Source organism: Eimeria necatrix, genomic scaffold (assembly GCF_000499385.1).
Source record: "Eimeria necatrix Houghton genomic scaffold, Enh_scaff18, whole genome shotgun sequence".
In the NCBI taxonomy this organism is placed as follows: Eukaryota; Apicomplexa; class Conoidasida; order Eucoccidiorida; family Eimeriidae; genus Eimeria; species Eimeria necatrix.
In genome coordinates this window covers 102131-115704 of record NW_013652461.1, presented here as the reverse complement: position 1 = coordinate 115704, position 13574 = coordinate 102131, and the positions used below count along the sequence as shown (strand labels likewise).

At 48.4% G+C, this 13574-nt stretch overlaps 1 protein-coding gene across 1 annotated transcript; it reads left to right on the top strand.

Annotated features, from left to right (window-relative positions):
* Positions 1-5689: 5689 nt before the first annotated feature.
* On the top strand, positions 5690-12199 carry ENH_00024610 (hypothetical protein, conserved; the record flags this gene model as incomplete). Its single annotated transcript, XM_013579626.1, has 14 exons — positions 5690-5828; positions 5971-7193; positions 7526-7743; positions 7891-7997; positions 8160-8302; positions 8615-8986; positions 9259-9423; positions 9544-9614; positions 9737-9899; positions 10687-10785; positions 10987-11049; positions 11241-11564; positions 11711-11949; positions 12109-12199. The coding sequence occupies 14 exons, from the start codon at positions 5690-5692 to the stop codon at positions 12197-12199; spliced, it is 3417 nt and encodes a 1138-aa protein (XP_013435080.1).
* Between the last annotated feature and the right edge of the window lie 1375 nt (positions 12200-13574).

The window sequence follows — 13574 nt, the reverse complement described above, 5'->3', positions numbered from 1 at the left end:
TGAGCCGGCTCGGTAACGCTGACCGGCGGGCTGCATTCCTTCCCACGTTTCTTGCAGGCGGAAACGAAGGCTCGGGTAGTGGAGCAACAGTAGCCCGGAGGTTTTGACGGCTACAATTATCGTGTTTCTTTCGTCTCTAGGGACGAAAACTTGGCTGCTTGCAGACAATTAGCTCATTTGTGGGAAGGGAAAGGAGCAACAGAATCCAAGACGGCTGAGTCTAAACATTGGCAGCCGCAGTACGAAGCGGCTACTTCCTCTATACGTGATGCGTGAAGCCAGATAGACGGCTTGCAACGCCCCCGCTGCCCTGACAAGATTGTAATGAAGGACTTGTCCAGAAGTCTTTGACGGCGGCATGGGTTTCAACAGCGGGCTGCTTTGAGCATGGAGAATTTCTCACTCAGTGATCCTTTGTGGGATGCAGAGAACGCTGTTATTATGGCAATGAGGGAAGTTCGATGATGGGCAGCTCAAGATTTGCAGTTCCCTCAGGCCACCCGTTCTTTCCCTATACACCGCACCATGACAGGCCATCCAGAATCCTCCCAAATCACTCCAGAAACTGCTAAAAAGTCAGGGACGAGAAATTCTGTAGAGCATGGTGGTTCAGTACGATGCATGGCAGATGCCGGTCTTCCTTGTGGTTAGTGGTGCAGCACCCACAAGGACTGCTTCTTCTCGCTCGCCCAAAGCTTCGGCAAGGCGTACAAATGCAAGTTTTAAAAAGACTGCCACATGATTACTTTATATTAGCAGCAGTGTAGCTTCTCTATGACACTCTTGTACGTTGCACACAGTGTGGCTCCACGAGCCGAACTGTTCGCCGCCGACAAGCAATGCTGTCTGCGCAGCTAGTAGTGCCCCACAATTAGTTCGCTGCTAAACTTGATGCGATCAAATGGACCAAATTTATATATTAATTATGCCGATTCAATGCAACGATGGCGCTCTTAGACTCGCGCTTATTGGTTGTGACATCATCCACCATGACCCTCAATGGAACAGCAAATTACTAGAATAGGGAGATCGTCTGAAATCTCGCAGTACAGATCCATAGCTTGTCCCATATGGCCACAGCTGAGTGATTCAAAAACAAATTTTGTGGAAAGATCGGTAGGAGCGCACTAAGATGCGAGCACTTGAAAGTGAGTTTACCACCTGGGGGGCAAAATGTTTTCTCGCGTTGAAGTGAGGCAGACTGAAGTCGGCAAAACACTGGCATATAATGTCTAGATAGATTTTGATTTTAGGGAACAAAGGGACTCGCATTTTGACTGAACACGCTGGGTAAATGGCAGGCGAATACAGCAAATTCCATTGGCCAGTTTGCTGGACATCGATGAGTCCGACAGTGTCCGCCAACTCGTCTTCAAGAGCACATCCAGAGCACACGATTTTTCTGTGCACATGCCTACAGCGATACTTACAGCAGACCCCATTACTTGTGCTTCTGGCAGGTGCACTGTAACTTCTGTTTCTGGCCGCACCAGTCATGCTAGTGACAGCTCACCCGACGACTCAGCAGTGTGAATGCTTGTTAAATTCCACCTTTGCATTCTTCTTAATGCTTTTTCTTCAGTGCATGGAACTTGACAGCCTCTTCGATTTGCAGATCTTACTCACTAGCTAGCCTGCCCTTGAGCAAGCGTCCCCACATCGTTGCCAACACTGCATGCGAGTCTCACCTGTCTGCCCAATACGGCTAGCCACACCGTCGCAGCTACACTGTTTTGGGAGTTTTTCTACGTTACTTCAGAGAAAACGTCCCTACTGAGAGTCGTAATGCAGTGTCTGTATTACAAATGCCTACAGTTACAGTTACGTATGCCTGTTTAGCGCCTCTCCCGAGTCTGGCCCTTCTATCCTCGTTTGACTGAGTCTGCCATTGCCTATGATTGGCCATGGGCTTACCACACTGAATTCTTTGGGTAAAAATGCACCTGGTATTAGTCGGAGATATTCCCACAGCTCAGTGTTTTGAGAGAGCATATCATAGGCCGCCAGAATTGTGAAAGCACATTGTAGCAAGTTTTGCGGGCTTTGCTATGGAATTAGATCTTTATTGAATGCAACTAACTTCCTAGCGTGCGTGCTTCTCTATAGTTTAATTCCATGTCCGATTGCTTTCTACTTGATCTTCACGAATAAACGCGCCGTTGTCCTAGAAGCCTTACAGAGTTCTGCTTGGAGGATAGGGGCCAGCGGTGAGGAACCGAGTAAAACATTGTCTATTCCACGTGCTAATCTCCGAGCCAGGTGTAGGGATAACGTATTGTCCGCAAGTATTTCTTGCGAATACAATGCTAAATTGAGATGCGAATTTTTTGGAGGGGCCGAATTTGCCCGCGAAAATGAGAAGCATCTCTGCCTGGGCTTTGAGTCAGAGAGAGAAATATTATGGCTTATGGGTACGACAGTGGATGCTTCCATTTTATGAAAAACGCACGCCTTTTTTTTATTAATATTGCAAAGGCTTTGCGTCCTGTCTTGTGAGGCAATCGTTCACTAGAAGGAATGAAACTAATGACGAGGGAATCGAGTGGCCACGTCCACGTGCACAGTTCTCGTCGTGTTATAGCACCAAGCCCTGCTCTGCCTTGTAGCTAATAATATGCAGTTTCCTCAGCTGTGGCTGAGCCAAATTTTCTGGAATGCCGCTGAGGCTATTTCAAGCAAACACCAGTAATGGTGCTCAGCTAGTAGTTAAGCTTCCAGGAAGCCGACTCCCCAGCGACAGCTCTTTCTTGAACAGCGAAGAATTATATTTCTAAAATTGACTCATTCCTCCTAACATGAAGGAATGGTGGTGGCCACCGGAGTAGTTTGTGTGTATGCCTTTGGAGTGGCGCAGTTTTGATTGGGCGCACTTGCCTGAGTGCATACTAACCCTGAGTATGTACTCACGTGAGCTGTGTTAATCTTTTCCGTATCACCATTGAATACAGATGCGTTCAAGTACGCTCTTTGAAGGCAATACCTGCGCCCTCGTTCACGCTTGAGTACCTGTTGGCTTTACCGTTTCAGAGTGATGCTATGATGGCGAAACAAGAGATGCCTCTCCCTGCAGCACACTCCGCCAGATACATCGTATCCAAACAATATAAGCTAGTGACAAAAAACTGGAGGAATGACAATGCGTTTGGGAATCTTGATTGCAACACTAGAGAAGTGGCCGCAAGCCTCTGTAATGGACATTGCAAGCCATTAATGAGCCTGAGTGCACTGCTATTTCCTACAAATCTTGCGATTCTGGGGCACACCCCAGTAGAAAAGAAAGTAGCTGCTGACAGTAAAAAGCTTCGCATCAGTACTCACCTCTTGGGCCGGTGCAGCAGCGTGAATGGCGCTGTTTCCGAGAGGTGACCCGCGGAGCCATATGCAGATGCATCAAGTCGAAGGTTCGTGAACTCTCGATAGCACGCTGGGATAACGTAAGTAAAGCATTGGGTTTTGTTAGATGATTCTCATAAGTTTTGTTCCGGGCTGCCACTCAACATAAGTACAAAGCTAGGCAAGATAATTTCTATCATGCTGAATTCTTGAATTTTTCGGCGATACATTCAGGTGCATAAAGCTGGTGACCTCAAGGAAAACGAAGAGTTCATCCCCGATCACGGCTTAGTGAAAGTGCGGCAGAGGGTCCTGGGTGTGTGATAACGCAGCGTCTATTTCCCTCAATCTTTCAACTTCACTGGGATTTGAGTTGTCAAGCACCGAGGGAGACAACTGCTGCTCTGGAACGCCCACCCACATGCTGTGGCCCTCGAAAAGCGGAAACTGCCTGGTCATAATGTCCCGTTCTGCCAAACAATGTGCATATTCAGGGTCAACGAAGGCATGCATGCATGAAGAGAGCTATAAGGAGACGCTAAACATAATTTCGAGTCCTTATAAGCCATGTGAATATTCAATAGCAGCGAAAAGAGAGTGAGGGCAGCGTTAGCAACGCAGAGTAAGAGAAAAATCTGAAGCTCTGCCAAAAAGTCAAAGATTAAACGCAATAACAGTCTTCCTTAGCATCATTGTTGATGCTGTCTTTATTCCTTCGATGAACAATGCCCGTGCTTAGATCATTCTACAGATTGAGCCTTTGTGACTGCGGCCTTCGTCTAACGGGAAACTTCTTCATCGTTCCGAACTACGTAATTTTTTGACCACACAAGGCAATCGTTTATAGAAGGGCCCCTCATACATATACCTTGAATGGCCAGGACTGACCCACACAATGGACTTTCTTTAATTATTAGGAAGCCCTGGCTAACATTGCTTTTCGCGTTCCTCGTCTCCACCAACGCCATAATCTGCAGATAAGAAAAAGCAATTGATTAACTTTTCTGAATAGCACCCAACCTCTGGGTGCTACTAGAATGCTTTTTAGACACTTCTTAGTCACGCTGCACTTTGCTTGCCAACAACGTTCGCTCGGTAGATCGAAGATGCAACCCAGGGCCTTATTACGTTGAAGTAAGATTGGCAGGCCTTCACAGCACACGAAGTGCTCCAAATGTTCAATAGCTACTTACGCAGAGCAGTAACCAAGCTGAAGGTAACAGCAGCATCAAGCACGAGCAGCAAATAGAGGCTGCAGGCAGAAGCAGGAGCACGCAGCAGGCGTGTCAAGCAGCAAATAACAGCTACAGCAGAAAGCAGCAGTAGTGCACCCAAATGAAGGCCGGTTAGACGTGAAATGATTAGAAGACCTCAAAGAAAAACGGCCCGTTTGATGTCCAGTGTCTTCCATACAAAGTTATCTATGCACTGCAAATAACCAATGTCGCAACTGGATGTGTATGCTCGCACTGAGCTGCCACTTGTGGGTATTCCATACTGCTACGGCATGAAAATTGCTTGTCCGGAGACGATCTGACAACAGGCCTGCCTGTTGATCAGTTGCAACTTTACTATGATGCACGCTGAATAGAGTGAGGATCCCAGGATCGACTGTTCAGGAGTTTGTAGCAGCATGTGTTGCCCAAGAGCCGCTGAGAAGGGTAATCACGCACATTCATTTCCATCATAGCCGGGACTCACCACAAGCGTTCTTTCTAAAAAGCTGCTCCTTTGTTTCACTGGCTACTGAAGCGGTTAGATATCGCATAGCATCTATCCAAAAGCCGCGCTACGCGATTCATTACGCCTAGGTTTCACAGCGCTGTTTGCTGGCAATCCTGTGTGAAGGCCCAAATGGAACTCAAGCCCGGCACATGCACAAGAAACAGATACTTACTATTTTTCAGTGGAAGAAAAAGTTTTCCAGACATGCGTGGCTTCAGCTCTCACTGTGATGGATCGTGCCATGGGGTCACTTCCCGCCAGTCCCACAGGCAGTCTTGCTGCTTTCAAGACTGGTCACTGTGCCATAACACCACGCTACAAAAGCACTACAATTTTCTTGGAACTATATATTCGAGGCTTTTCAAAAAGGAAAGGACCCCTATGGGCTTTATGCATGTTGCTCTTAACACAAAGTTTTCATAAAAGAAGGCCTGAGGTCAGAACGCCGACTTTCCGTATTCCTGAGGATTTGGGGCTGATGCCTGCAGAAATCCTTACAATATCAAATAATTGCCTTTCCGCTCCCTACGCCGAACACACAAGGCCAACGTATTACAGGAGCGGCGACAGACGAGCGCCGAGCAGAGGTGATTTAGAACGCAATGCCGAGCGCTGATTCTGCGCGAAAAAGATGACGGCCGGAGCAGACGGGGAGGGCCATGAAGCTCTTTTAAATGGAGTTGGACAGGGAGAAGATGGGAACGATGCGGCCGACCTTCCTGCCAGCGATGGAGAAGTAATGCCTTCTGCAGCCACGCATGCAGCTGAAGGTAAGAATTACAGAAGAACCGCATGGCGGAATTCCTTGAATATCATCTATAGGATCACCCACAATTGTCACGTGTATGACTTGAATTAGCTGGGATGAAGGCACAAGGCGATGCAGGCTCGGCGTTCAAATTGATGCTGCAGACGAAGGACCACAATTGCATACTAGTTCGGCAGGGCAAGCACATGATTCAACTTTGAAACAGGAAAGAAGCTCAGAAAGAGGAACTGTAGGGCTAATAAGTGACAATGAGGATATTGAGCTCGCCGCCGTGGTTGGAGCAAACGGACAGCAACACGCTGTTCGCGGAGACCAGATTGAAGCTGCTGCTTCTCACAACATGAAGAGGGCAAAATTTGATGGTGTTCTGTCAAGCGAAAAAGCCATGGTTGCAGAAAATGCAGCATCAAAGGGGGAACAATTGCAACTAAGCACACAAGCACAATCACCGCACGGCCCATTGACAACGGCGGCAAAGGAAGAGCAACCACAGGCAGCACATGACATTGAAGGAGAAGCGGGTACTGGCAACACAGAAGACTGTGCACAAAGTGTAGACTCTCGTTGTAGGAAGGATTTGGATCGTTCGCAAGAGTATGCTGTTCCATTCGGTACTACCGCAGGCACCTTTACGAGTTTCAAAAATACCTCCGCTGTAGCGCTTGCATCAGAAGCTGCAGCTGCTTTGCTCTCTGCTGCAACGGAAAACGCTGTCGCAGCAATAGAGACAGGATGGAAGCCAAGTAGAGCACCGGAAGGACTTACATTAACGCCGGACAGACGAACCCAGAATGCTGGCGAGCCATGCAGTGCTTCTGCAAACCCTTCCTCCCTCGAGATTTTTGTGGAGGAGCGACGATTTCCAGATGCAACGAAACTCAACGACTTGCCTGCCGGTCTGCCTAGCGCAGAAAAGGGTGTGCCTGCAAGCGAAGAGGAGAAAGCTGAACTGCCTGCATTTGCTGATGAGGAGAACGTTGCGTTGTACAACGAGATAAGGGAGAAGCAGCAGCTCTTGTCTCAACGAGGGACAGATATCGGGCAGAAAGCTGAGCGGATAATGCTCATGCAGCAACATTTGCAGCAGTTGAAAGTTGAGGCACTAGATCTAGAAAAACTCGCTGCCGCAAAAGAAGCACACATAAGCAGTGACAAACGCATGGAGGGAATAGCGATCCGACAGGCCAGCAAGCTGAAGAGCGAGATACAGCACCAGCAGCAGCACCAACTGCAGCTCCAGGCTCGGCTTACAGGACTTCAGATCGAGATATCTAGAGGCCAGGAACAAATTGATTGCTTCAAGTTGCAAATGAAGTGGAATGAGGAAGAGCTAGCCCAGTGGCGTTCTGCTGCACACCAAAAAGAAGTAAGAAGCACGTCCCCAGGAGAAGCACACTTCTTGTTTTAGACACGGTGACTGGGCACAAGATGATTAGGGAATCGTGCTTCCGACCCCTTGAAAATGAATGATTGCAGTGCAGGGGAATAGTGGCTAGAGCTACACCTCTAGAACAAAGACGCGCTGTGCCCTTTCCAGCCTGCGCAAGCCTCCAACTTTCTAGTTTGTTCCCGTGCAGCTATCGATGAAGCCTTGTGGCTTGCTGCGTTGTGTAACCTTTCCTGGTGCTACTTGCTAAAAATTTGGAGCAAAGACGTTGATTTCTACTGATGGCCTTGAGCTGATCATGCACTGTTCAGGAGGACCTAGCGTGCATAGCCGAATTCAAGAAAAAAGACGATATGAGGGCTGCAAAGCTGATGGCCCAGACGGAAAAGATATCTGTCGAGGTGGCTGAGGCGAAAAAGCGTCTGAAGGAGGAGCAGACTGCCGCCCGTGCGGCAAGGGCAGAATTGCAGCGCTCATTAGAATATTTTGCGGAGCAGCAGAAAGACAGAGCACTTCTGATTGCTCAAGGGTGAGGCGATGGAGCATCTGTATAGGGCCACATTCACTTTCGAGCATCCGTGCAGCGCAATATAATCTGTTTAACAGGCAACAGATCGGGGGAACTGTAAGACATTTTGTTGTAAATTTTGGATTTGTTGCTTTCTTTTTGGGCCAGAGAAGCAACGATGGAAGAGATGTGGAGGAGTGATGCCCGGATTGCACGATCAACGCACTCATTTGAGGAGACTCAAAGAAGGCTGACACAACAGATGGAGAAGCTAAGTAGGATTTACAACTCTGTAACCTTTCCACGCGCCTGCACAGCGTCGTAGGAGTGAGCACGCGATGCCCCCAAATTTGGGGCATCTTTTTTGTATTGCTCGTTGATAACATAACGCTCAGCCTTCATTGCCAACCATGAATTCAATGCTGGTATGTGAGCAGTGGCTGCCAGGGGCTTCGCGACGAGGCAGCAGAACCAGAACAAAAGTCTCCTGGGAGAAGTAACCAGTTTGGAGCAACAGCTGGCATTGTGCAGGTCGAACTATGCAAGCGCAGCGATGGCGGTTGGCCAACTGACGGAAGAGGTTAGCGTTGATAAAGAATACACACATTTCTAGGTACATCCCAGGCTAATTCCCCCCCACAGGTATCCGCTGTCAGGCAGAAAATGAGGGATCGAGTATAGTGTGAACAACCTTCATTTCATCAATAATAGAGTGCTTTGGCAGCCTCTAGATAAAGGCTCTGGCCATGACTTAATGGTTGCTGCCCCAAGGCACTCGTGGCGGACGAACAGAGTTCTGCTATTCTTTGAAAACAAAGCATATGAAGAAACGGACCGTGTATGAGCTGCAATGTAGCAGGAAAGCGAACACTGATTTGGACTTTGTTTCTAGGTCGCCGGCCTGAGAGGGCAACTATCTGCTGCATCAACTAGGGGGAAGACAGCTAAAGTACAACTAGTCGAGCTTCATGAAAGCCTCGCTGATCAAAAGCAGCGCCTAGAAGTTGCGAATAAGAAGAAAGAGGCAGCAGAGAAAAAGTTGGCAAAAGAGCAGGAAAACGTTCGATCTGCTGGGGAGGCAGGGGAGGCCAGAGAGGCTTTTCACGCTCAGGTAGCTGCAAGACTACAGAAGTTGCAGCAGAGGGTCAAGGCAAGCAGAGATACCCATTTTGGAGTTGCGCAGAAGCTTGCGGAGGAGAAGGCAGCACTGAAGATGCAACGAGGTGCCTTGAGCAGCTCCAAAAGCGCTTTGAAAAGTCTCCATGTGAGATTTGGACCGTCTAGCAGATACTCCTTTCTTTAGGACTAGAAAGACGAATCCTTTCTTCTGGGATCGGTAGATTAGCACCCTGATATGCGCAACGCATTTGGCGCACGCGGAAAATATTTGACGGTTGCCTCGTACAAAGATGGTAGTTCTGCAGAGACCTTGTCTGTTTGTACGCATTAGATTCCTATCGCGTGCCGTTGTATGTGCTTAAGAGCCTAGCATGATCTATTTGCAAGCGCTGCTGCCCACTACGCTTCCCGCTTCAGGCCCAGCTCCAGCAGCACGAGGCGGAGAAAAGCAGACAACAAGAATTGCTGTACTCTATCGATTTTCAGTGCCAAGCAATGCAGAGAAAAGTCTCTCGTGTCTCAGGATACAAAACTGCAGCAGAAACCAAAGCTCTACAGAAGCAGATAAAGGAACTGCAAGCTGTAGGGAACCGCCCCATTCAGCATTTGCCCTTTATACCTAGCTCATGGCTGACATGTCTGCTCCTCACGCCACCAGCCCGCCGGAATTGGCTTTTCAGTCATGTGGTGTTTTATAATTAGGAGCTAGCGATTCAGCAAGAAGAACATTCGATGCTTTCCACACAAGTTAGACACCTTGACAGTGAACTAAGGTGGGACTGCTTTGGTCTGGGCAAACTATATTCCACACCACCACAGTTGACGGTGTGCAGCTGGCTACATCGTTTTAGTGTCATTAATCCTACTGGCATTTCGCTCCATGTGGATCTGCCAGGAAAGCGTATCAATCTTTCGCGAAGGCCGATGAGGAGGATAGTCGCTGCGCAAACAGCGTTGGAGACATCCGCCTGGCTTGCGCATCACTTGACCGAGAACTGCAAACTGTTATCAAGGAAAAAGAAGAACTGGTTCTTGCAGAATCTCTGAGGAAGCTTGAGGTGAGGCTACGCTTTGGAGGATAGGCTGTGTAAACAAGCTTTGCAACACGTGATACGACACAGCCAACCATAAAGTGCTCGAATTTTCTGGGATCGAACGTCGGTGGAATGGGGAAACAGAATGACATGCCTTTGCGTGCCTTTTCACTGTTATGTGCTGCCATCGTAAGGTCGCACGGCTTCATGAGGAGCTGCAGGCGTGTGCTGATGAATCTTTAGAAGCCGAAAACAGAAAACTGCAGCAACAACTCCATGGGCAGGAAACCCTCGCTGCAATGGACGCGGAATTAGATGGCGCTAGAGGACAGCTGGTGGGCTGTTAGCGCACAAGCAATCATTAAGCGCGGGGCCAACGAAATTCGGGCCCGTATTCTTCATCATGACAGGCCATTAGTTTGTTTAAGTCAAAACTACTACACGCCCTAAAAAAGGCGTCTCCACTTTAAAGTAAAAACCGCCCTATTGGTTGTAACTGAATAAAAATTTATATTACATTTTCTACCGGTGTATCTATATCAGTTCCGGTCATCTAACTGATCAGCTTTGAACATTTAACTTAGAGCGCATGCAACACTCTCGCCTTTTGCCTGAACAATATTTGTAGATCTGTCAATTCTTTAATTGCTCTTCTCTGCCTAGTGCAGTGACAATCTGATTTCACTGATTTTCTCTCACTGAAGAAAAACATTGCAATGTCCTCAACATCCTCCCCGTGAAACGGCCAGCAGCGACGCTGATCCGTTCCCCTATCACTGCAGTCTTGAATTCCTTCAACATTTCTACGCAGAGAGCAGCTGAGGAGGAGAGGCGGAGAATAGCAAGGGAAGCAGCAGAGCGAAGGTCGAAGATCTCCGCTCTTGAAGCAAGATACGAAAACCTTGTGCAGGTGAATGCGTAGACGGATTTACTTCTGCTACTAATGTGGGTGTTGCTCAATTCATGAAGCAGTACGCAGAGTTGCGCCATAAGATGCTCCACAGTTGGCTTTGTTGACGCCAATATTCTGCCAGCAGCTTCAGCCGACTGAGCACCACCATTAAACTTGTCAACAAATTATGGTATGTTCGTTGTTTGTCTCGACCTCCAGAGCGGCCAAACAACAGATGGTGGAGGCCACTCCCAGGCATACTACGTCATCCGTGTTGGGCAGGTATCTTCAGAAAGCTTTATAGCCCATTGAAGCTTTGCTCAGCTTGCTCACATTAGCCCCAGTAGAATCAGTAACCGGCATACCAGGCCTGGCTTGCTGCCTTGCAGCCGTAGACTCTCAAAGAGAAAAGGAAAAATGTGACTGATTTGGAGATTGTTCTTAGGGCCTTGGTGGCTGTGTACACCGTACAGGAACGCGAGGAATTGCAAAGAAAGGGTGCGGAGTTACACCGCAGGCTGCAGAACGCTACATCCGAGGTACAAGGCCTTGAGGCTTCGCTTAGGGATGTATCTCTCTCTAACGGCCGCCTGCGCACGAAACTCCAACAAGAAAGCAGAATTCTTAGCGTTTTACAGGAGAAGAAAGCGGAAAAAGAGGGAGCTTTGTTCTTCAGGAATCACGTAGTTTTCGCGCAACAGCAGCAGATCGGCGTTCTAAAGGATTCTCTCGAAAGAGAGCAGCGTTGTCTCCACCAGACGAAACAGATACATCAAGGGGTTATCGAAAAATTACGGGTGTGTTATGCTTTCTGGACAAACAGAAACCTGTGATGCCTGGAATAGCGGAAATATTGGCAGTAGCATCCTTGAAATAAGAAGGCGACCCTAAGTCTATGAAGCCATGCAGTAAATACAGCGCTTGTAGCTGGCTGGTGCTGCAGGAAGCAGATGAGAAAATGAGAAGCCTAGAGAAAGAGCGTCTCACTGTTGATGAGAAGCTGAGGCGGTCGCAACAACTGAGGCAGAAGCTGCAGGCTAGCATACAGAAGCGCCGACTAGCCGCCGATAAGACAGACCAATCCACAGATTCGATTCACGGAGGCGAATTTTGCAATGCAGAAATCCACTTTCATGCTGAATGCCTTAAAGGCATGCTGCAGAGCTTATACCGGACCATGGGGTAAGAAAGAGGACTGTGCCTAGCAGACTGGGCAGTGCATGCAATGAGCAACACGGAATGCGCGATGTTCAACAGTTGACGGAATGCTCGACTCACTCATGGAGCGTGCACACAGCTAAAGCGTACGGAGTCCAGCTGGTGCTCTCTACTTTCGCTTAGAGTCATAAGCATGTACCTAGCTCCTCATGCAAAAAGAGATACTCACTGGTTCCATGATGTTTCTGCTGAGTACATCCTGGCTGTAACTTAAAGGACTCTTGCTCGCTTTTCAGACCAGCTCTCAAATCCCAGCCGGAAATATTGGAAACTCTGAAACGGGCTTTAGGCAAGGGTGAGGATAATAAATGGTTTACTACTTGTCGTGACTCAACATTGCACTTTCCGGCTGTTTCACTGCACAACAACATTTAGCATTAGCCCCATTAGCCCCCGCATTTCTTCTCAGCGTCACTAAAAAGCATCAATTCCCCTTCACTTCTAGCGGTATTTCTAAGGTGCCATGCCATGTTCATACATTCGAGTGAGCCACTTGAAACACCACCATGGACGGCAAACGGTTGCACAAGCATAACTGCAAATAGAGAGCCAATAATCTGTGTGGCGAGCTGCAGGGCCCGCAGTTTCTTTTTTGCATCGTTCGCTCCCCGACGAAAAGATTCCATCAAGTGACACCATCTGAGCAACGAAAGGCAAGCAATTGCGTCTGCATTCTGCGGAGAACCTTGGTCACTGCACGAGCACAACTTGTACTGTTTGAGCACAAAAGTTGACCCTCATTCTTTGGTGAATGCAGCCCATATCTTCCTCTCCGCAGTATTCAGTTGGAGTGGCTGTGGTGCGGCACTGAATGCGTGTACTCTTCCGCCTGCATACCACACTGCCTGCCGGCAAGCAGCATTCTCCAATGAACTAAAAGAGCTTTACGCCGTAGGGTGGACGAAACTGTAGGCTTTCCGCCGGTCAATAAAAAGTTGTTTCGGATGGAGGCCTCGCTACTTGAGTAGACAACAGAGCAACCAGCATGCATGCCATCGTATCACCTTGTCGAACTAATGAAATGGGCGAGAGGAAGTCACTGTACCGGTAGTTACGTTAGCGTTGTCCTGGCCAGTAGTGTGAGCCGCTTCAAGTGGTGCTACTGTAGAGACTGTGAAGCGTTTGCCTGACTGCTCTGGCCTTGTTCATGCATGGAGTTCCATTGCCGCGGCACGCGTGTCAGTTTTGTAGGCCCCCAAACCATCAGAGCACAGCTTTGCAATCTACGTTTCTTATACGCTTTGTGAGCTGGCAAGTTTGCTCGTTGATAGAACGAGTTGGCAGCCCTCAGCTCATAGCACTTTGTGGTGAGGCGCTTCTGGAAACCCGAGGCAGCCCTGGATACTCACAGCAGAGAATGCCTACAGCAGTCAAAGAGGGTGTGTGACTGCAAACTCCACAATCCGTTATTCTAAGTGTACAGTGCAAATGTGCCTGCAAAGACCAACTTGGCGGGCGTATACTGTGCAGCAAATTTTTCGGAAACTGAATAATCTGGATGGACCCTAGGACATCTCTACATCTGCCCCTGTTTGTACTGATAGTACTGCGACACGCCGCATTGAGGAAGCAATGCTTTCGATTGAATA